This window comes from Nerophis lumbriciformis, linkage group LG21, assembly GCF_033978685.3.
Source record: "Nerophis lumbriciformis linkage group LG21, RoL_Nlum_v2.1, whole genome shotgun sequence".
Classification (NCBI taxonomy): domain Eukaryota; kingdom Metazoa; phylum Chordata; class Actinopteri; order Syngnathiformes; family Syngnathidae; genus Nerophis; species Nerophis lumbriciformis.
In genome coordinates this window covers 30,715,962-30,741,203 of record NC_084568.2, presented here as the reverse complement: position 1 = coordinate 30,741,203, position 25,242 = coordinate 30,715,962, and the positions used below count along the sequence as shown (strand labels likewise).

At 40.2% G+C, this 25,242-nt stretch overlaps 1 protein-coding gene across 1 annotated transcript; it reads right to left on the bottom strand.

Moving 5' to 3' along the window:
• Positions 1 to 1,955: 1,955 nt before the first annotated feature.
• LOC133620851 (nucleoporin NUP42-like) lies at positions 1,956 to 23,270 on the bottom strand. The gene is made up of 7 exons (XM_061982458.1): positions 23,043 to 23,270; positions 17,177 to 17,393; positions 9,892 to 9,980; positions 7,179 to 7,255; positions 7,015 to 7,101; positions 6,846 to 6,945; positions 1,956 to 3,078 (listed from the first exon to the last, which is right to left on the bottom strand). Exons 1-7 carry the CDS (start codon positions 23,185 to 23,187, stop codon positions 2,591 to 2,593), a joined length of 1,203 nt encoding a protein of 400 aa, XP_061838442.1. The 5' UTR covers positions 23,188 to 23,270; the 3' UTR covers positions 1,956 to 2,590.
• Between the last annotated feature and the right edge of the window lie 1,972 nt (positions 23,271 to 25,242).

Genomic DNA, 25,242 nt, shown 5'->3' with positions numbered 1-25,242 from the left:
TTAGGTACACGTGCACTATCTGACGCTGTGACTAAAAGTGGGCCTTTCTAAAATGCTTTCACAAGGCTGCTTGACTTAACTACATTTGGGGGGTAAATGTAATTTCCTGTTACCCGGTAGTTACCCTATTCTACCACTAGACATCGCCAGAGACCACGTGTAAAGTGCAATGTAAATCAAGTGTTTATTCCCCATTTATTTCTAATGGACTGTTTTAATAGCCCATGTATATTTTTTAAATAACTTAATGTTGAGTATATTATATCTCATAAACTACTATACATATGTTATACTGTATTGCTTATTTTTATAATAATAAAATACACTTTTTCACAAGGCTGGTTAACTTAGTTACAAACCCCGTTTCCATATGAGTTGGGAAATTGTGTTAGATTTAAATATAAACAGAATACAATGATTTGCAAAACATTTTCCACCCATATTCAGTTGAATATGCTACAAAGACAACATATTTGATGTTCAAACTGATAAACTTTTTTTTTTGTGCAAATAATCATTAACTTTAGAATTTGATGCCAGCAACACGTGACAAAGAAGTTGGGAAAGGTGGCAATAAATACTGATAAAGTTGAGGAATGCTCATCAAACACTTATTTGGAACATCCCACAGGTGTGCAGGCTAATTGGGAACAGGTGGGTGCCATGATTGGGTATGAAAGTAGATTCCATGAAATGCTCAGTCATTCACAAACAAGGATGGGGCGAGGGTCACCACTTTGTCAACAAATGCGTAACCAAATTGTTGAACAGTTTAAGACCAGCTATTGCAAGGAATTTAGGGATTTCACCATCTATGGTCCGTAATATCATCAAAGGGTTCAGAGAATCTGGAGAAATCACTGCACGTAAGCAGCTAAGTCTGTGACCTTCGATCCCTCAGGCTGTACTGCATCGACAAGCGACATCGGTGTGTAAAGGATATCACCACATGGGCTCAGGAACACTTCAGAAACCCACTGTCAGTAACTACAGTTGGTCGCTACATCTGTAAGTGCAAGTTAAAACTCTCCTATGCAAGGCGAGAACCGTTTATCAACAACACCCAGAAACGCCGTCGGCTTCGCTGGGCCTGAGCTCATCTAAGATGGACTGATACAAAGTGGAAAAGTGTTCTGTGGTCTGACGAGTCCACATTTCCAATTGTTTTTGGAAACTGCGGACGTCGTGTCCTCCGGACCAAAGAGGAAAAGAACCATCCGGATTGTTATCGGCGCAAAGTTGAAAAGCCAGCATCTGTGATGGTATGGGGGTGTATTAGTGCCCAAGACATGGGTAACTTACACATCTGTGAAGGCGCCATTAATGCTGAAAGGTACATACAGGTTTTGGAGCAACATATGTTGCCATCCAAGCAATGTTACCATGGACGCCCCTGCTTATTTCAGCAAGACAATGCCAAGCCACGTGTTACATCAACATGGCTTCATCGTAAAAGAGTGCGGGTACTAGACTGGCCTGCCTGTCTCCCATTGAAAAAGCCTAAAATACCACAACAAAGACCCCCAGACTGTTGAACAACTTAAGCTGTACATCAAGCAAGAATGGGAAAGAATTCCACCTGAGAAGCTTCAAAAATGTGTCTCCTCAGTTCCCAAACGTTTACTGAGTGTTGTTAAAAGGAAAGGCCATGTAACACAGTGGTGAACATGCCCTTTCCCAACTACTTTGGCACGTGTTGCAGCCATGAAAGTCTAAGTTAATTATTATTTGCAAAAAAAAAAGTTTGAGTTTGAACATCAAATATATTGTCTTTGTAGTGCATTCAATTGAATATGGGTTGAAAAGGATTTGCAAATCATTGTATTCCGTTTATATTTACATCTAACACAATTTCCCAACTCATATTTGTAAATTGGAGGGTAAATGTAAATACTCTACTACTCATGCTGCACAAACAATGATACATTTATAACAAATGACATGAGAATATAAAATAGTGGCACACTGCTTTACTTAAGTTTTCTAAAAAAAAAAAAATATGTACACGGCACAATGTGAGCATATGATCGGTGTTAGCAAAATATACAGTTCATGTTTCCTTAAAGAAATGACAGACAATATAGCAAACAGTGAGCCAAACTTAAAATGATTATATGACGCCTCCTTGTGGTCGTGCTAGGTGTTAAATTGTCACATTTCAACACAGGCCAACTATCGACTGTTATTATTTTATAGATGTTTAGGTGCAAAACCATCCTAGAAGCTTCCAGAATCTTTTAGAATAGTGCAAAAAAGGCTGAAAAATGAGGCCTAAACATTCGAGATAGGAATAATTTTAAATGGGGGGGAAAATGTGGCCTATTTAGCAGTAATTAACTTATTTACTATTAAAAAATGTTAACTGCTGGGACTTGAAAAGTTGGGATTTAAAAAAAACAACCTTTTTCCTTCTTGTTTTTGGATGTGAAAGGCTAAAATTTGGCCATAATATGAATCATTTTGGGATTTAAAAATAACACTAAAAAATACGCAAAAAGATGTGCATAAATTTAGAGTCTGTTTGTGTTTCTATTTTTCACCATGAAAGTGGACTTTTTTTAAATAGCTGCATGAATAATTCATGAGCGCATCAAACCTGAAGCATTGTAGCGGGAGGCGGCTTCAGAGGGACCTGGCCCAGAGTGAACCTCTGAGCCTTGAACTGGCCCAGCTCCTCTTGGGTCAGATCGCTCTCAGGGGAGAACAGCCCGTCCGAGGCTCCGGCTGCTGCCGGGGCGGCCCGCGTCTGTCCGAACAAGTTTCCCGCGGGCGCGGCGGACCCGAAACCGCCTCCAAACGGCGCCTTGTTGTCATTGGTGGCCGCGGCGGAGGAGGAGAAGCTGAAACCGGCGGCCGAGGCGAATCCTGAAGAGGAAGCTGCGGGTTTGTTGCCGGACGGGCAAGCGAAGGAGAAGGACGACGCCGCCGGGGCAGCAGAACCTGCGGTGAAGGAGGAGCCGAACCCAGAGGGAGGTTGCGTCGGAGCCGGGATGGCACTGCCGAAACCAGGAGAGGATGCTGCGGCCGCTGGAGACGTGAAACTGAAGGTACTGGCCTGGGCTGCTGGTGCCCCGAACCCTGAAAGAACAGGAATGACACATTTATACATGAAAACTCTTCAATCAGAAAAAACATAAACTTCCATCCAACTTTGATTTTCAGCCCGCAGCTAAAAATGTATGCAGGACATTATTAACATTATTCAGGATTTTGTGATCTTTTTTCGTGATTGTTGAATTGGCGGCAGCTTTTTCAGAAAGTTAGGCTAATTATTTTTTAACAACCACGACTCGTCTATATAATGTTACTTTTTAATACATCAAAAAAAATACATTTTAGTAAAAAAAAAAACTGTCAATATACATATAAATACCTAAACAATAGTTTTTTTCCCTGAATGATTTCATTCTACAGCTTTATTTACACACAATAAAATTATTTCTATTCTCGCGAAATTTAAACTTTTTTTCTTAGATAACTTAAAGTTGTACGTTTGTCAAATTAATGGCACATACCCTGATTTTATGCCTGAAATTCATTGTATAAAACTTTATTCTCATAAGATTACATTACCAAAGGATTTTTAAATGACATTATTCTCGTAAAAATACAATTTTCTTGAATTACATAAATCTAAAAAAATAGAATTGTTTCACACTTATTTTATGCATTTATCTGTCTTTTTTCATTGTGATTTTTGCGACTTTTTTTTAGGAACAAACTTGTCAATTCTTGAAGCGTTCCTTATAACCTCAAAAAGCACAGGATTTCAACAAAAAATTTAAATAAATACTGTATTGATGCTTTACTTGTTTTAATTTGCATACCCATGAAATTCCCCATTATGGGATGAATAAAGTCTGTCCTATCCTATATTAACATTGCCTGTACTGTGTTTCACTACACTTGATGTCACTTCCTGTGGGAATCATTTATTCATAAGCTTTCTGGAACCCAGCCTTAAAAGGGTCCCTGACAATACTGGCATTTATTTCCTAGTTGTGGACTTCTCCGCTCCAAACAGGACGGACCAAACGAGAAAAGTGTAGTTAACATTCAAAGAAGAATGGATTGAAAAAATGGAAAAGGCTTAAGCCATGTGTGATCCTGAAAATCAGGAGCACCCTTGAGAGGAAAAAGACTGACTCAGAACGTGCGGAAAATTTGAGAAAAGAGCAGAACAGACGCTCAGAAATGAGAAAAAAAAGAAGGTAAGCAACTAGTATTATATTTTGTGTCCTCTTCCCTTGATGTTTTCCTTAAGATGCTTGAGGAAATGCTGAAAGGAGCACAGGAAACACAGGCTATGAAGTCTATGGAAGAGCAGGGAAGTGATTGTTTGAAATAAATTTTTTGCTCGTAATCTTGACCCTATCAACATGCAAAGAAGTGATGAAAACAATAGTTTTATGTGGTTTTATACACACTGTCTATGGATGAGGTCACACCAAGAGGGGGCGACATATAGTCTGGCGATGAAAAGGGGGTGTTCCAAGTACAGTTAGTCATCTTCACATTACTCAAACACTACCGCAAATTCTGGGCTATATGCCACTACTTTTTGCATACACTTTGAACCCTGACGCTTATAAAACGGTGCAGTTAATTCATGGATTTTTCCTTCGCTGACGGCCATAATGTTTTATGTTCAATTGTTTTCATTAAACCCAAGCAGGGACACTAAAACTGTGTGTAATTGTTTGTGCTACGGTGCCATCATTGGGACATGTTTACAACCTGCGGGTGCTACGGTTTGAAAATGTACTTCCTGTTTTGATGCCTCAAACCGGAAGTACAAACCCCGTTTCCATATGAGTTGAGAAATTGTGTTAGATGTAAATATAAACGGAATACAATGATTTGCAAATCTTTTTCAACCCATATTCAATTGAATGCACTACAAAGACAAGATATTTGATGTTCAAACTCACAAACTTTTTTTTTTTTTTTTGCAAATAATAATTAACTTAGAATTTCATGGCTACAACGTGCCAAAGTAGTTGGGAAAGGGCATGTTCACCACTGTGTTACATGGTCTTTTCTTTTAACAACACTCAATAAACGATAGGCTTGGCATTGTCTTGCTGAAATAAGCAGGGGCGTCCATGAAAAGGACGGCGCTTAGATGGCAGGATATGTTGTTCCAAAACCTGTATGTACCTTTCAGCATCAATGGTGCCTTCACAGATGTGTAAGTTACCCATGCCTTGGGCACAAATGCACCCCCATACCATCACAGATGCTGGCTTTTCAACTTTGCGTCGATAACAGTCTGGGTGGTTCGCTTCCCCTTTGGTCCGGATGACACGGTGTCGAATATTTCCAAATACAATTTGAAATGTGGACTCGTCAGACCACAGAACACTTTTCCACTTTGCATGAGTCCATCTTGGATGATCTCGGGCCCAGAGAAGCCGGCGGCGTTTCTGGATGTTGTTGATAAATGGCTTTCGCTTTGCATAGTAGAGCTTTAACTTGCACTTACAGATGTAGCGACCAACTGTATTTAGTGACGGTAGTTTTCTGAAGTGTTCCTGAGCCCATGTGGTGATATCCTTTAGAGATTGATGTCGGTTTTTGATACAGTGCCGTCTGAGGGATCGTAGGTCACGGTCATTCAATGTTGGTTTCCGGCCATGCCGCTTACGTGGAGTGATTTCTCCAGATTCTCTGAACCTTTTGATGATATTATGGACCGTAGATGTTAAAATCCCTAAATTTCTTGCAATTGCACTTTGAGAAACGTTGTTCTTAAACTGTTTGACTATTTGCTCACGCAGTTGTGGACAAAGGGGTGTACCTCGCCTCATCCTTTCTTGTGAAAGACTGAGCATTTTTTGGGAAGCTGTTTTTATACCCAATCATGGCACCCACCTGTTCCCAAGTATCCTGTACACCTGTGTGGGATGTTCCAAATAAGTGTTTGATGAGCATTCCTCAACTTTATCAGTATTTATTGCCACCTTTCCCAACTTCTTTGTCACGTGTTGCTGGCATCAAATTCTAAAGTTAATGATTATTTGCAAAAAAAAAAAAAGTTTATCAGTTTGAACATCAAATATGTTGTCTTTGTAGCATATTCAATTGAATATGGGTTGAAAATGATTTGCAAATCATTGTATTCCGTTTATATTTACATCTAACACAATTTCCCAACTCATATGGAAACGGGGTTTGTAAAACCATCCATAGCGTTTTTGCTCGAAATGATTCTTTATTCATCACTCCAAGTTTTACAATGTAACTAAAACAATTCTTACTGACTAAACCGTCCCATGTGCGATGTCTGTAGGAGTGCTTTCATGCATGTGTGTACGTGATATCAAATGTAATAAAGCTAGCGTCGTTAGCAATAGCTAAAATGCTCACAGGTCTACAAGTGTCTGTGTTAGTATTATTAACTTACAATGTCATTCTTTTTGTATTGTTTCAGTTTCACAAATTCCTCAGTAAATTTAACAAAAATGTCATCGTGGAGTTATTGAGTCTGTTTAGCTGATTGCGCAGCTAGTGGGTCCATGACGAAGACTTCTGTTTTGTTTGATCAGCTGTTTTACTGCCATGTTAGAAACATTTAAGGTATGTAAATAAACATTTACAAAATATTTATGTGTAAATAAATAATTTCACAACGTATATACAGTATCTGTGGCCAATATGTGGAAAAATACTTTTCTTCTCAAATTTAGTGGGTGCGGTGAATAAAGTCCGATGAATACGGTAACTGATAATACGAGAATGACTGCCAGATTAATTTTCAGGAGCAAAAATTACACAAAGACAACTTGTTAGAGAAGTCATCTGGACGCTATGGGTACTTTAAAAAGCAGACTATGAATCATTACCTTTACTACCAAAATTTAAGGCAGAGGACCCGAATCCAGTTGGTGCTGAGCCGAATCCATTTGTCGACGCTTGAGGCGCTGGATTTTTTAGTTCTGCAAGCTGCAAAAATATCACTGAGTTATTGCATCAAACAAATAAATGCATGCACAGGTAATATGAGTGACTCACCAAAGCCGCACGAGTCGATGGATTCATTATCTTCAGCTCCTGGACTCGGTTTCTCCACTGGCTGAGCAACTGATTGATTCCATTGAGCTAAAGACGCGGACCAGGGCCAAACATGAAGCACCTTTCACACCGATTCAAGACTCCAACAGTCCTGGAATACTTACATAACTCTTCAGGTCTCCTGATCCTTTGGAGGAGTAATACTCAAGCCTCAGCTCCTCTGGAGAAAGGTCTGCAAAGCCTAAAGTGGACAGAAACAAAAGAAAATCACATGGCGTAGTGCTAACTAGGGTTGCAAAATTCCGGGAATATTCAAAGTTGGAAACTTTCCATGGGAATTAACGGGAATTAATGGTAAATTAATGGGAATAAACATTGAATGCAACATGCTAGATCAGGGGTCGGCAACCCGCGGCTCCGGAGCCGCATGCGGCTCTTTGATCACTCTGATGCGGCTCAGCTGCATACTTGCCGACCCCCCCGATTTTCCCCGGAGACTTCCGGATTTTAGTGCCTCTCGCAGAAAACTCCCGGGATTAATATTCTCCGATTGTCACCCTAACAATATTCATAAGAGCACGCCATGATGGTACAGCATTTAGCGCCCTCTACAATCTGTATTAACAGCGTGCCAGCCCAGCCACCTGTTATATGCATCTTCTGCTTACACACGTAAGGCATACTTGGTCAACAGCCACACAGGTTACACTGACGGTGGGCATATTAAACAACTTTAACACTCTTACTAATAATGCGCCACACTTTGAACCAAAACCAAACAAGAATGACAAACACATTTCGGGAGAACATCTGCACCTTAACACAACATAAACACAACAGAACAAATACCCAGAATCCCATGCAGCCCTGACTCTTCCGGGCTACATTATACACCCCTGCTACCACCAAACCCTGCCCCCACCTCAACCCTGCTCCCTCACACATCAACCTCCCCCTCTCTGTGCGTCGGTTGAAGTGGGCTGGGTTTGGTAGCGGGGGTGTATAATGTAGCCCGGAAGAGTTAGGGCTGCATGGGATTCTGGTTATCTATTCTGTTGTGTTTATGTTGTATTACGGTGCAGATGTTCTCCCGAAATGTGTTTGTCATTCTTGTTTGGTGTGGATTCACAGTGTGGCGCATTATTAGTAAGAATGTTAAAGTTTTTTATACTGCCACCGTCAGTGTAACCTGTGTGGTTGTTGACCAAGTATGCCTTGCTGTCACTTTTGTGAGCAAGCAGAAGCCTCATACAACGGGTGGCTGGGCCGGCGCGCTGGTTGTAGTGGGCGCTAAATACTGTACCATCACGGCACGTTCGAGAGAACAGTTGCCTTAAAATTCGTAGTCTGCCGGAAAAATCGGGAGGGTTGACAATTATGACGCTGTCAAGCGCCATTCATATAAAACCTGCGGGCCGCACTAACATTCAATTTTCATATTAAGGTGTGGACCACGTGTCTGAGACCCTTGGTTTATACATAGCACAAAGCAAGAAAAAAAACTTTGTATGCAGTGTTATTTCATTTTAAATTTTAAAAGATTATTGTGGCTCCCATTGTTTTCTTTAATTTGTGAAACTGGTCAAAATGGCTCTTTGACTGGTAAAGGTTGCCGACCCCTGTGCTAGATCTTGCAGCATGATTATTAGCTAAGTCAACCTGATTTAATGCAAATTCAGTTGAATTTCAACCCATCACTGTGCATTCCTCCATCACATGCACAGATGATTCCCAGCATGCTACTACACACTACAGCAGGGCTATTGAGGCCACACTAGTATTTGAGCCCAAGGACTTCATCCAGGGGCTTCACGGTGGCAGAGGGGTTAGTGCATCTGCCTCACAATACGAAGGTCCTGAGTAGTCTTGGGTTCAATCCCGGGCTCGGGATCTTTCTGTGTGGAGTTTGCATGTTCTCCCCGTGACTGCGTGGGTTCCCTCCGGGTACTCCGGCTTCCTCCCACCTCCAAAGACATGCACCTGGGGATAGGTTGATTGGCAACACTAAATTGGCCCTAGTGTGTGAATGTGAGTGTGAATGTTGTCTGTCTATCTGTGTTGGCCCTGCGATGAGGTGGCGACTTGTCCAGGGTGTACCCCGCCTTCCGCCCGATTGTAGCTGAGATAGGCTCCAGCACCCCCCGCGACCCCAAAGGGAATAAGCGGTAGAAAATGGATGGATGGACTTCATCCAGTCAGGTAAATGTTGATGATATTACTGGGGTAAATATATTTGATCTATGGTATTTAAGTTTCATAGAGGTGTAATTGCTTGTTACTGTATGACTGTAGACTAGTCCAGCGGTTCCTGTACTTGTTAAATGATTTTGGGGCCAATATCTCTAGCTAGCTAGGTTTATGTACCACCACAGTCTCATAATGAACCGAAAATATTTCTCCGTTAGCCGTGATGCTAATTTTCTCTATGTTTAATCCCATTCATTTATGCTAACAATGTTAGCGATCCGAATTTACCTTTTTTGTGATCTGTAAAGTTCAACTAACAAATACTAAATCAAAAGCCATTCTGTTGTCATACAAGAATGTAGGTTATAGTTTGATTTAGCATGCTGATTAAATGTTCATTTATTCATCTAGCCTATTTCTATTCATTTGTCCATCAGTAAAATATTTTTAAAGACTACTCCAATTGTTTAGCTGACTATTTATATCTGTGTGTCACATTGGATTACTGTTTTACAAGCTTCTCATCTTATTCTACAGAATAAAATGGACGGTGTCCAACTTTGATTAATCAAAAAATGGTCAACATTTCCAAACTTCCCGAGCTTAACTTCCCGTGGTAAATTTCCGGAAACTTTCCACCCCTTTGCAACCCTCGTGCTAACACACATGTTGTGGAAGTTTGATACCGACCAGATAGTGATGCTTTGGAGGCGCTGTAACACGAGAAGCCCCACTGGCCTGAGCTCTCCCAAACGGCCATGTCGCTCTGAATGATCTCCCTGAAATGACATGAAATGAAAAGGTTCCAGGTTAGGGTGCATGTATTTAACATACAAACCCCGTTTCCATATGAGTTGGGAAATTGTGTTAGATGTAAATATAAACGGAATACAATGATTTGCAAATCATTTTCAACCCATATTCAGTTGAATATGCTACAAAGACAACATATTTGATGTTCAAACTGATAAACATTTTTTTTTTTTGCAAATAATCATTAACTTTAGAATTTGATGCCAGCAACACGTAACAAAGAAGTTGGGAAAGGTGGCAATAAATACTGATAAAGTTGAGGAATGCTCATCAAACACTTATTTGGAACATCCCACAGGTGTGCAGGCTAATTGGGAACAGGTGGGTGCCATGCTTGGGTATAAAAACAGCTTCCCAAAAAATGCTCAGTCTTTCACAAGAAAGGATGGGGCGAGGTACACCCCTTTGTCCACAACTGCATGAGCAAATAGTCAAACAGTTTAAGAACAACGTTTCTCAAAGTGCAATTGCAAGAAATTTAGGGATTTCAACATCTACGGTCCATAATATCATCAAAAGGTTCAGAGAATCTGGAGAAATCACTCCACGTAAGCGGCATGGCCGGAAACCAACATTGAATGACCGTGACCTACGATCCCTCAGACGGCACTGTATCAAAAACCGACATCAATCTCTAAAGGATATCACCACATGGGCTCAGGAACACTTCAGAAAACCACTGTCACTAAATACAGTTTGTCGCTACATCTGTAAGTACAAGTTAAAGCTCAACTATGCAAAGCGAAAGCCATTTATCAACAACATCCAGAAACGCCGCCGGCTTTTCTGGCCCCGAGATCATCTATGATGGACTCATGCAAAGTGGAAAAGTGTTCTGTGGTCTGACGAGTCCACATTTCAAATTGTTTTTGGAAATATTCAACATCGTGTCATCCGGACCAAGGGGGAAGCGAACCATCCAGACTGTTATCGACGCAAAGTTCAAAAGCCAGCATCTGTGATGGTATGGGGGTGCATTAGTGCCCAAGGCATGGGTAACTTACACATCTGTGAAGGCACCATTAATGCTGAAAGGTACATACAGGTTTTGGAACAACATATGCTGCCATCTAAGCGCCGTCTTTTTCATGGACGCCCCTGCTTATTTCAGCAAGACAATGCCAAGCCACATTCAGCACGTGTTGCAACAGCGTGGCTTCATAAAAAAAGAGTGCGGGTACTTTCCTGGTCCGCCTGCAGTCCAGACCTGTCTCCCATCGAAAATGTGTGGCGCATTATGAAGCGTAAAATACGACAGCGGAGACCCCGGACTGTTGAACGACTGAAGCTCTACATAAAACAAGAATGGGAAAGAATTCCACTTTCAAAGCTTCAACAATTAGTTTCCTCAGTTCCCAATCGGTTGAGTGTTGTTAAAAGAATAGGTGATGTAACACAGTGGTGAACATGCCCTTTCCCAACTACTTTGGCACGTGTTGCAGCCATGAAATTCTAAGTTAATTATTATTTGCAAAAAAAAATAAAGTTTATGAGTTTGAACATCAAATATCTTGTCTTTGTAGTGCATTCAATTTAATATGGGTTTAAATGGATTTGCAAATCATTGTATTCCGTTTATATTTACATCTAACACAATTTCCCAACTCATATGGAAACGGGGTTTGTATGTTTTTTTCCTTCTTTATTATGCATTTTCGGCAGGTGCGACTTACACTCCGAAAAATACGGTACTCGAATATCACGATATAGTCATTTTTTATATCGCACGACAAACCCGCGATATATCGAGTATATTCGATATATCACCCAGCCCTATATTGATGGTTGAATCATTTTGAAACAAACAACAAGATCATAGTCGCACAATTAAGTCAAGTCACTTATTTGGCGCTAGTAGGACCACAGAACCGTACGTGTGTGAGAGTCCATTACATCGTCGACTGGGAATTAAAAAGTGCCTGCCTGCAAATAAATGTTTTATCTGAGTTTGATACATTTTGTATTATTTGCACAGCTATGTTATTCATTTTATGTAGAAATAATATGTTTCTATTTTATTTATACATTCTTTGTTTGTCTATTTTATATATGTTATGTAATTCTGTGCTACTTAAATTAGGGATGTCCGATAATATAGGACTGCCGATACTATCGGCCGATAATTGCGTTAAAATGTAATATCGGAAATTATCAGTATCGGTTTCAAAAAGAAAAATGTATGACTTTTTAAAAGGCCGCTGTGTACACGGACGTAGGGAGGAGTACAGAGCGCCATTAAACCATAAAGGCCGGCCCAATCACATAATATCTACGGTGTGAATGCAAGGCATACTTGGTCAACAGCCATACAGGTCACACTGAGGGTGGCCGTATAAACAACTTTAACACTGTTACAAATATGCGCCACACTGTGAACCCACACCAAACAAGAATGACAAACACATTTCGGGAGAACATCCACACCGTAACACAACAAGATGGCGGCGCCCTGATGGCGGCGCCCTGATGGCAGCGGCTTGCAGACGCTCTTGGGAGTGTAGAGCGATTTGGCAAAAATACCCGTCAATTCTGTCTATTTCATGGCTGGCTCACAGCGTGGACACTTCGTGATCAGATACGACCGACAGACGATTCTGGATGTGGATAGATCGGGCCGTTATAGGCTGAAAGATGCGGGTACTTTCGACCTCCTCGCTAGCATGGGGATTCTTCGCCGGCTACATCCAGCGGCCTCCAAAGCAGCGGAGTTAAGTGCCAGCGAGGACCGTCAACGGAAGACACGTAAGCGGTGTGAGCGGAAGCAGAAGCGGGGATGCCGAGCGGGGCTAACAACAAAGCGAAAGGCTAATCCTCAAAGAAGCGCTAGTCCGGGTGAAAAGTTTGTTAAAATAGAACTAGCCAGCGCCAGGCTGGATAATACCTGCACACTTAGCAACTATTTTAGAACAATACACAACTCAAAAAATGTTTTTTCTGTGTCAGAAGTAGACATGCACTCTACTGAGGTGGCAAGTTATGATGCGTTCGGTTTATCACAACATCAAGCAAACAATCGGAAAATTCCCGTCATATCAATTCCTAGATATGGTCGAAATTATTTAAAGTGCACTACACATAATAAACACAACATTATTAATATTGCTACTACGGATAATTTCAACAAAAACTCCTCAAAACAGCCCACTACCTATAATATGGGCTTCTTAAACATAAGATCATTATCTTCCAAAACGCTATTAGTTAATGAGGTCATTAGAGACAATAATCTTGACGTTATTGGTCTCGCCAAGACCTGGCTCAAACCAGACGATTTCTTTGCGCTGGGTGAGGCGTCTCCTCCTGGCTATGCGGGAGCGCATATTGCCCGTCCCATTAAAAGGGGTGGGGGAGTTGCACTCATACACAATAAAAACTTTAATCTTACCCCGAACCTAAATAATAAATGTAACTCGTTTGAGATGCTTACTATGAGGTTTGTCACACCGCTGCCTCTCCACCTGGCTGTTATCTACCGCCCCCCAGGACCCAATTCGGACTTCATCAGTGAATTTTCAGAGTTCGTTGCTGATTTAGTGACGCACGCCGACAATATAATCATAATGGGGGACTTTAATATCCATATGAATACCCCATCGGACCCTCAGTGCATGGCGCTCCAGACTATAATTGATAGCTGTGGTCTTACACAAATAATAAATGAACCTACGCATCGCAACGGAAATACGATAGATCTAGTGCTGGTCAGGGGTGTCACCACCTCCAAAGTTACGATACTCCCGTATACTAAAGTAATGTCCGATCATTACCTTATAAAATTTGAAGTTCTGACTCATTGTCAACAAACTAATAATAATAACTACTATAGCAGCCGCAACATTAATGCTGCCACAACGATGACTCTTGCTGGCCTACTGCCTTCGGTAATGGCACCATTCCCAAATTATGTCGGCTCTATTGATAACCTCACTAACAACTTTAACGACGCCCTGCGCGACACCATTGATAGTATAGCACCGCTAAAGCTTAAAAGAGCCCCTAAAAGGCGCACCCCATGGTTTACAGAAGAAACTAGAGCCCATAAATGATCATGTAGAAAGCTGGAACGCAAATGGCGCGCTACTAAACTTGAGGTTTTCCATCAAGCATGGAGTGATAGTTTAATAACTTATAAACACATGCTTACCCTAGCTAAAGCTAAATATTACTCAAATCTCATCCACCTCAACAAAAATGATCCGAAATTTTTGTTTAGTACAGTAGCATCGCTAACCCAACAAGGGACTCCTCCCAGTAGCTCCACCCACTCAGCAGATGATTTTATGAATTTCTTTAATAAGAAAATTGAACTCATTAGAAAGGAGATTAAAGACAATGCATCGCAGCTACAACTGGGTTCTATTAACACAGATACGACTGTATCTACGAAGGATACCGCCCTCCAAAATAGTTTCTCTCTCTTTGATGAAATAACACTAGAGGAATTGTTAAGATGTGTCAATGGGACAAAACAAACAACATGTTTACTTGACCCATTTCCTGGGAAACTTATTAAGGAGCTTTTTGTATTATTAGGTCCATCAGTGCTAAATATTATAAACTTATCACTTTCCTCTGGCACTGTTCCACTAGCATTCAAAAAAGCGGTTATTCATCCTTTGCTCAAAAGACCTAAACTCGATCCTGACCTCATGGTAAACTACCGGCCGGTGTCCCACCTTCCGTTTATCTCGAAAATCCTCGAAAAAATTGTCGCACAGCAGCTAAATGAACACTTAATGTCTAACAATCTCTGTGAACCTTTTCAATCCGGTTTCAGGGCAAATCACTCTACGGAGACAGCCCTCGCAAAAATGACTAATGATCTACTGCTAACGATGGATTCTGATGCGTCATCTATGTTGCTGCTTCTTGATCTTAGCGCTGCTTTCGATACCGTCGATCATAACATTTTATTAGAGCGTATCAAAACACGTATTGGTATGTCAGACTTAGCCTTGTCGTGGTTTAACTCTTATCTTACTGACAGGATGCAGTGCGTCTCCCATAACAATGTGACCTCGGACTATGTTAAGGTAACGTGCGGAGTCCCCCAAGGTTCGGTTCTTGGCCCTGCACTCTTTAGTATTTACATGTTGCCGCTAGGCGACATCATACGCAAATACGGTGTTAGCTTTCATTGCTATGCTGATGACACCCAACTCTACATGGCCCTAAAGCTGACCAACACGCCGGATTGTAGTCAGCTGGAGGCGTGTCTTAATGAAATTAAACAATGGATGTCCGCTAACTTCTTGCAACTCAACACTAAGAAAACGGAAATGCTGATTATCGGTCCTGCTAAACACCGACATTTATTTGATAATACCACCTTAACATTTGACAACCAAACAATTACACAAGGCGAATCAGTAAAGAATCTGGGTATTATCTTCGACCCAACTCTCTCCTTTGAGTCACACATTAAGAGTGTTACTAAAACGACCTTCTTTCATCTCCGTAATATCGCTAAAATTCGTTCCATTTTGTCCACTAGCGACGCTGAGATCATTATTCATGCGTTCGTTACGTCTCGTCTCGATTACTGTACCGTATTATTTTCGGGTCTCCCTATGTCTAGCATTAAAAGATTACAGTTGGTACAAAATGCGGCTGCTAGACTTTTGACAAGAACAAGAAAGTTTGATCATATTACGCCTATACTGGCTCACCTGCACTGGCTTCCTGTGCACTTAAGATGCGACTTTAAGGTTTTACTACTTACGTATAAAATACTACACGGTCTAGCTCCAGCCTATCTTGCCGATTGTATTGTACCATATGTCCCGGCAAGAAATCTGCGTTCAAAGAACTCCGGCTTATTAGTGATTCCCAGAGCCCAAAAAAAGTCTGCGGGCTGTAGAGCGTTTTCTATTCGGGCTCCAGCACTATGGAATGCCCTCCCGGTAACGGTTAGAGATGCTATCTCAGTAGAAGCATTTAAGTCCCATCTCAAAACTCATTTGTATACTCTAGCCTTTGAATAGCCCCCCTTTTTTTAGACCAGTTGATCTGCCGTTTCTTTTCTTTTCTCCTCTGCTCCCCCCTATCCCTTGTGGAAGGGGAGACACACAGATCCGGTGGCCATGGATGGGGTGCTGGCTGTCCGGGGTCGGGACCCGGGGTGGACCGCTCGCCTGTATATCGGTTGGGAACATCTCTGCGCTGCTGACCCGTCTCCGCTCGGGATGGTTTCCTGCTGACCCCACTGTGGACTGGACTCTTACTGTTATGCTGGATCCACTATGGACTGGACTCTCACAATATTATGTTAGACCCACTCGACATCCATTGCATTCGGTCTCCCTAGAGGGGGGGGGGTTACCCACATATGCGGTCCTCTCCAAGGTTTCTCATAGTCATTCACATCGACGTCCCACTGGAGTGAGTTTTTCCTTGCCCTTATGTGGGCTATACCGAGGATGTCGTTGTGGCTTGTGCAGCCCTTTGAGACACTTGTGATTTAGGGCTATATAAATAAACATTGATTGATTGATTGATTGATAAACACAACAGAACAAATACCCAGAACCCCTTGCAGCACTAACTCTTCCGGGACGCTACAATATACACCCCCGCTACCCCCAACCTCTTTATGCTCTCTCAGGGAGAGCATGTCCCAAATTCCAAGCTGCTGTTCTGAGGCGTGTTAAAAAAAAAAATGCACAATGCACTTTGTGACTTCAATGATAAATATGGCAGTGCCATGTTGGCATTTTTTTCCATAATTTGAGTTGATTTATTTTGCAAAACCTTGTTACATTGTTTAATACATCCAGCGGGGCATCACAACAAAATTAGGCATAATAATGTGTTAATTCCACGACTGTATATATCGGTATCGGTTGATATCGGAATCGGTAATTAAGAGTTGGACAATATCGGAATATCAGATATCGGCAAAAAAGCCATTATCGGACATCTCTAACTTAAATGGTTTCTTTTCTGTGCTGTTAATACCCATCTTGACTAACTGGGTTAATAAAAGTGCCACTGACCGTGTACAGTACAGTTGTCATTCACTTCAATTTCACTGAATATCCCTATATAAATATTTTCAAAGGAAAATATATTGAGATATATATCGAATTTAAGAAAAAATATATTGAGATATACTTTTTCATCCATATCGCCCAGCCCTACATTGAGGCAATTGATAACTCACACTTTTTGCTCATCATCTTCTTCACTTGGTCCTCCTTTTCCTCTTCCTCCCCGCTCATAGTCATTGTGGTCGGCGAGTGTGGAGAATCTGTTGTGTGAAGAGAAGTTCTTCTCGTCGTGTCCTCTCCCGCCCCACTGATCAGTCCCACGGGAGGACGCCTGCTGGTTGAAGCCTCCCTTTTGTTGAGCCGGATTCACCCAAACCTTGTTCCCAAAGCCTGAAACACACGGAAGTGACATTGGAGCATCTTATCAAACCGGCCCAGGCAGCCTGGGTTCTGTTCCAGGGAGTTTTTCCTTGCCTCTGTCTGCAAATGCTTCAGTTGGTTCTTTTCAATGTATGAGGAGCGTGGTTCTGGACCTGCTCTACGTGCCGAGTGCCTACGGATAACTTCTGTCCTGACGTAATCGATATCAATAAAAAATGTGTTTCTACATCGTCTGAAGAAAGCGGAAGTATGGAAGGCACTCGCTCTCTGGTAACCGAGCAACGCAGGAAGTGATCACTGATCACACTAACAGCCAATCAGGTAAAAGTTTCAACTATCAAGTTTGGTTGTGTGGCGATTGATTCTTTGCATGGATTGAGATAAGAAAATGAAAATAAAGAAATTGTGGACAAAAGAGGAAAAGTCACCAGGACAGTACATCACTGTGGAGGGGGGCGTGGCCTGCGGGTCTGCCGCGGAATTGGGTGTGCAAGGACCGGCCTTGAAGACAGCGACGGGTGAGTAGATGGCCCAGGTGGGCCTTGTTATTTCATTTATCTTCCTCCTATCCAGGAGATCGCAAAAAGCCGCTGCCTGACCAGGGCTCAGAAAATCTGCAAAGACTCATCCCACCCCCACCAAGGACTGTTTTCACTGCTGGACTCTAGAAAGAGGTTCCGCAGCCTCCGAAGCAGAACCTCGAGGTTCTGTAACAGTTTCTTCCTTCAGGCCGTAAGACTCTTGAATGCATCATAATGATCCCCTCAACTCCCCCCAAAATGGATTAACTCGCTGGAATAAAAAAGACAATATAACATACATCCATAAACGTGGATGCATGTGAAAAAGTGCAATATATTTATCTGTACAGTAACCTAATTTATTTATTTATATATGCACCTTATTGCTTTTTTATCCTGCTCTACCATGAGCTGACATAACGAAATGTCGTTCTTATCTGTACTGTAAAGTTCAAATTTGAATGACAATAAAAAGGAAGTCTAAGTCTAAGTCTAATCACCTGTCGCCTTTATTAGCAGCAGCCGGAACGAGACATGGGGTCGGAGTTAGGAGCTGGAGAGGGAGAGAGCAACACACGCCTAAAACAGACTGCTGAAAAGCAATCCAGACTGTTGTGTCAAAATAAAAGAGATTGCATTCAAACTGTCTACCGGGCTCACGGAAGATCTTTCAGACTCAGGAGAACCCTCACGGCAAAGAGACGTTTACAGGCATTTTTTTTGATTCTTTCAAAAGGCACCGTAGTCAGACCAATGTGGTCTGTAAATGATGCAGGGCGCTCGTCCCTACCAAAACCGCAAATACCACACCGCTTTAGCCGTGCCCACCCTTTAGAGCACAGCTGTAACTTTCTGGCACTAACCCTGCAGAAAATAGTTCCTCTCAGATTTCTATGTTTACATTTTCCCACTTTCTGACAATTTATCAAGCATTTCTTACATATTCCTTCATTTTAGGAGATTGTTAGGCGCTCAATGTGATTTTACTATTTGTTTACATTGTTTGAGTGTTTACCATGCTTGTGTTGACATTTCCTTTCTGCCTTGATAGCTGAGGGCATTATAATACTTTTAATTACAGATGTTTACATTTCATAAGTTCTATTTCTGGTCCTTTTTTTCGATAGGTCATAAAATATCAATAATTACCGATATCAACCGATACAAAAACGCTTATATCATGACACAGTTTTCAGCCATTTCGCTCAGCCCTATGGGGGGGACATGATTATGACGACTGGTCACTTCAGTTGCTAGTTCCACTTTAATAGAGTGAACTGTCTCAAAGATACAATTATGAATATAATAAAACTATTAGGGATTATACTATTATACCATGTATACAACATATACTACTATATAATTCCACTTTTTCCAGCGGTGAGTCAACATGTCCCTTGTAATAGTTTTAGTTCGGTTGCAGCATCGCAGCCACGTCCATTCATAAACCCTTACAAATAGTTGCCAATTAATCATCGTTTCAAACGCCATCCTTGCAACAGATTTTTCAAAAACGGCCATGCTATTTAAGTTTATATTGTAGCTGAAGCTTTTCCCTAAAGATAAAGTGTCTAAGAAACATTTGGTTTTTTTATGTTTTATTTACTTTTTCAATTGATGCAGACACGTCATAGCAGTCCTAAATACAAACCCTGTTTCCATGAGTTGGGAAATTGTGTTAGATGTAAATATAAATGAAATACAATGATTTGCAAATCCTTTTCAACCCATATTCAGTTGAATATGCTACAAAGACAACATATTTGATGTGTTTTTTGCAAATAATCATTAACTTTAGAATTTGATGCCAGCAACACGTGACAAAGAAGTTGGGAAAGGTGGCAATAAATACTGATAAAGTTGAGGAATGCTCATCAAACACTTATTTGGAACATCCCACAGGTGAACAGGCAAATTGGGAACAGGTGGGTGCCATTATTGGGTATAAAAGTAGATTCCATGAAATGCTCAGTCATTCACAAACAAGGATGGGGCGAGGGTCACCACTTTGTCAACAAATGTGTGAGCAAATTGTTGAACAGTTTAAGAAAAACTTTTCTCAAGCAGCTATTGCAAGGAATTTAGGGATTTCACCATCTACAGTCCGTAATATCATCAAAGGGTTCAGAGAATCTGGAGAAATCACTGCACGTAAGCAGCTAAGCCCGTGACTTTCGATCCCTCAGGCTGTACTGCATCAACAAGCAATATCAGTGTGTAAAGGATATCACCACATGGGCTCAGGAACATTTCAGAAACCCACTGTCAGTAACTACAGTTGGTCGCTACATCTGTAAGTGCAAGTTAAAACTCTCCTATGCAAGGCGAAAACCGTTTATCAACAACACCCAGAAACGCCGTCGGCTTCGCTGGGCCTGAGCTCATCTAAGATGGACTGATACAAAGTGGAAAAGTGTTCTGTGGTCTGACGAGTCCACATTTCAAATTGTTTTTGGAAACTGTGGACGTCGTGTCCTTCGGACCAAAGAGGAAAAGAACCATCCGGATTGTTATAGGCGCAAAGTTGAAAAGCCAGCATCTGTGATGGTATGGGGGTGTATTAGTGCCCAAGACATGGGTAACTTACACACAAAACCAAACCCGACCCAGCAACATTCAGAATAGCAATAAACAGAGCAATAGAGAGGAGACACAAACATGACACAGAACAGTCTAAAAGTAGTGAAACAAACATGAATATTATCAACAACAGTATCAATATTAGTAACAATTTCAACATAGCAGTGATTAAAAATCCCTCATTGACATTATCATTACAGACATTTGTAAAAAATAAAATAAAAAGAACAATAGTGTCACAGTGGCTTACACTTGCATCACATCTCATAAGCTTGACAACACACTGTGTCCAATATTTTCACAAAGATAAAATAAGTCATATTTCTGGTTCATTTAATAGTTAAGTGTACAGCTCCACTAATGGACATTGAAGTGTTACTTTCAAAGGCAAAATTAAAGAGCGAATACACATATGTAAATACACGATTTCTAGTAACATACTTTGGAAAATCAAAACATAAAACGTTTTGTTTTATGAATATAAATCTATCTGTGGTAGTAATCTGGGTTTATTGTGTATGAAATTAACATAATTAATCATTGACATACGCTCGAAATAATTACACAAACACACGGCATAGACGCTCGATACACGGACGTATGCAAACTGAATAATTCAAATTATTACGAGACATCCACATAAGCTTTTGCAAGAGCATGGAATATTTAAAAAGTACTATTAAAACCAATTTGAATGCGAGTAATGTAAAATATGCAACTAAAAGCAGCGACAAGAAACAAGCTGAAAAAATAAAGAAATTGAAAATTGTTAGCGTGGGTACCCAACTTTGATTCAATCAAAGTACACGTTTTCTTTAGTGACTCAAACAAGAGGTTAACGCATCGATAGAAAATTGATATAAAAGTATTCACTTACCGGCAAAACTATCAGTTGATTAATAAAATCCCATTTTTTTCCTTATTTCCGTCCGTGACGAACGCTCGGCATAAACTTAGTAGTAACACCAAATCGTCAACATGTTCTATTTCTACCCTAAGCACGGCGGATGAATATCGTTTATCGCACCACGTGGTTACATGAATTATACGTTCGTGATGCGTTACACAATTCTCTCCGGGTGAAACAATTCCCTCTTATAAAGGCATAATTCAGAAAATATGTTATTGTAAAATAGGTTGTTTATTTCTTATATAAATGATCAAATGATTAGAACTATTTAGCGCGCGGATGTTTTATGTAAAACTGTTGTAATGGGGTAGTTTGAAAATAGAAATTGGTTACACAAAATAATTACGAACGTATGCGTTTTTCACCACCGGTTTTGATGAATTTTGCGATTTCGGTGGATGCTACAGAAATACTTCTGTATGTATTCATATTTCATCAACAGAATATGAATTGTTAATAAACTGACCAATTCATTTAAGCTGTATTTTCTTGCATAAACAGAAATGTGGGTAAAAAGTAATGCTGTGAATCGCGTTTTTCCAAGTTTTTGAGGCATTTTTATGCTATTTCCAAGCATCTCCATTTTATTATAATTGATTGAATGGTCAAGCTAATGCATATTATATATGCATGCCCTAGTAAACAAAAAAAAGTCATTTATTTTGATTGTTACATTTTGAAGTTCATATGTGCAGGTGGGTGCGAATGTACCCATTACCAGAGCTGTACACTTAAAACAAATTTAAATAATGGATCCCATATTCCAATATTCATTTGCCATCTACAACCACTGAATGTCCCCACCAGCTTCGCCACGGTGCAGACACGCAGGTCCTATCTTCTTCTTATTATTATTATTTTAGTTTTCTGGCGGGTTGTAGCCATGACAAAGTACCAAGAAGACAAACCATGATAAACATTTTGAACTTATTGATAATCTTATCTATCTCACCATATGACATACAACTTACTTAACAAATTATTATTATTTTTAATGTTATTAATTATTTCGGTTTTTTAAATTGTATTTAATTTTATTGAGTATATTGCTATTCACATGTGAATAATGTTGTATAATAGACTGTATTTATATTATTCACCTAGTGTGTGAATGTGAGTGTGAATGTTGTCTGTCTATCTGTGTTGGCCCTGCGATGAGGTGGCGACTTGTCCAGGGTGTACTCCGCCTTCCGCCCGATGGTAGCTGAGATAGGCTCCAGCGCCCCCCGCGACCCCGAAGGGAATAAGCGGTAGAAAATGGATGGATGGATGGATATTCCAATATATGACTCAATAAAAAAAAACTATTCTGATTCTGATTAAATATCAACTTCCGGTTCCGGTATTTAAAAAAACCGACATATCAGGCTTTTTGTTTCTTTGGACTGATGATTTTCATTATTCTCCTATGAAGCCCAACTTGTTTTTTGTATTGCTTTTTGACACGAAAACGAAGAATAATGTTTTTTTTTCAGTGGTATTTTTTTGTATTTCAAACCTAAATTCAGATAAACCAATCGTTTCCAGTTTTTCAATTCCCATCCATGAAACAAATATATCAACGACCAAAATATAGACTGACCATAAAAACGCCGAGCTATTAGTAAAAAAAAACTTTACGTTAAAAAAAAACATGGAATATCTCACCTCCACCCCCTCTGGACTGTGGCGGAGACGAGGGGCCGTTGTATCCTCTTCCTCCCCCACCACCACCACCACCTCCCGGGTGTTCGTTCCAGCATGAATTGCCATACCGACAACGTCCCTGGAGAAAGAAGTGACACACAGTCATTTTGTTACCGCAGCGGACAAAAAGCTCGTCTTCCACTCCGTCTCGTTCACTTCACGTTTGAACAGCATTAGAGTCGTAGGATAATGACGTCAACCCGGAAGTGAGCAAATAAAAGCAGCGACAAGATTGCGTTTTTTTAAAATCACCTCGTGTTTTATTTATTAGCTTAATGATAGCTGGAAGAAACGTCCGAGATCAAAAATGTAAAAATAAAAACTTAAGAAATTCCCTAATATTTTTTATAAAAGTGGTCCACCAAGGCTGTTGCATTCTGGGGGAATTCCTTCCCTCTTATTGATTCCAGGAAACTAAACTAAAGAAGTACACGTCAAAATAATTCATACATTTTCCCCATGTAACTCTTATTTTGCCAAATTCTTACAAGATGTTCCTCCAGAATGCACATTTTGTCCCACTACAAAATAATAAATTACCCTTTTTTTTTTTCTTTTTTTTTTACTGTCCCTTCTCCCAGTTGTTTTGGACTGAAGTTTCATTTATTCTGTTTAGTATTTACTAGAGATGTCCGATAATATCGGCCTACACTTACAATTAGTGCACCAACCCAAAAAACCTCCCTCCCCCATTTACACTCATTCACACAAAAGGGTTGTTTCTTTCTGTTTTTAATATTCTGGTTCCTACATTATATATCAATATATATCAATACAGTTTGCAAGGGATACAGTCCGTAAGCACACATGATTGTGCGTGCTGCTGGTCCACTAATAGTACTAACCTTTAACAGTTAATTTTACTCATTACTAGTTTCTATGTAACTGTTTTTATATTGTTTTATTTTCTTTTTTATTCAAGAAAATGTTTTTAAATAGTTTATCTTATTTTATTTTATTGATTTTAAAAAAAAAGGACCTTATCTTCACCATACCTGGTTGTCCAAATTAGGCATAATAATGTGTTAATTCCACGACTGTATATATCGGTATCAGTTGATATCGATATCGGTAATTATCGGGATATCGGACAACCATACCTGGTTGTCCAAATTAGGCATAATAATGTGTTAATTCCACGACTGTATATATCGGTATCAGTTGATATCGATATCGGTAATTATCGGGATATCGGATATCGGCCAAAAAGTCTTTATTGGACATCCCTAGTATTTACCATACAATTTTTGAGTGAAAAAATAAATGGTTTAATTTTACATCCATCCCATCCATTTTCTACCGCTTATTCCCTTCGGGGTCGCGGGTGGCGCTGGAGCCTATCTCAGCTACAATCGGGCGGGAGGCGGGGTACACCCTGGACAAGTCGCCACCTCATCACATTGTAATGTTAATCAAGAGTTGTAGAATTTTAAAGGTCAATTTTACATGCCTAAATCCAGATTGTTTTCGTGCAAACCAAATATTTTTTTGTGTTATTCTGAACTAAAAAAAATTACAACTCCCACCTTCTAAAACAAATTGTAAAAACGACCACTATCAAAGAAAATATAAATGTATAGCCTGATATTTTTATTTAATTACATATTATTGTTATTCCTTGTACATCTCATGATTCTTATTTTATTTTTGTATTTTTTATTTTTATTATATTTTGTGTGTATGTTATTTGTTACTCCTTAATGTTTATGTGTTACCTCTTGTTAATATATGAAAACACTTGATTATCATTATTGGAATTCTTGGGGGGGGGGGAAAGATTGTGTTTATAAAAGGGGCGTTTCTTTCTCAAATCGTCATAATGATTGGGCCTAACGCTTCCAGGTTGAATATGATTGGCGAAATGTCTTTTAGGGGTTGTCTGTCTTGATTTGTCATAGTTTGTTGGCACTTGGCCATTATGAGAGTCCAAATAACACCATTGGTCAACTGAAAATAAACAATATGGTTTGCAGTGATGCAAAACAGGTTGCAAATCATTGTTCTCAATTTTACAAACAAACATACAATAGTCAATACCGTGAAAGTGATGCTGTTTCGTTTATGGATGCCGGAACTGTTACTAAATCAATCAGCAGAGCTGACCAAGAATTCTGTGACCATCCAATCTGTCTCAAGGAAGTAGTGGAATCAATAAATAGCT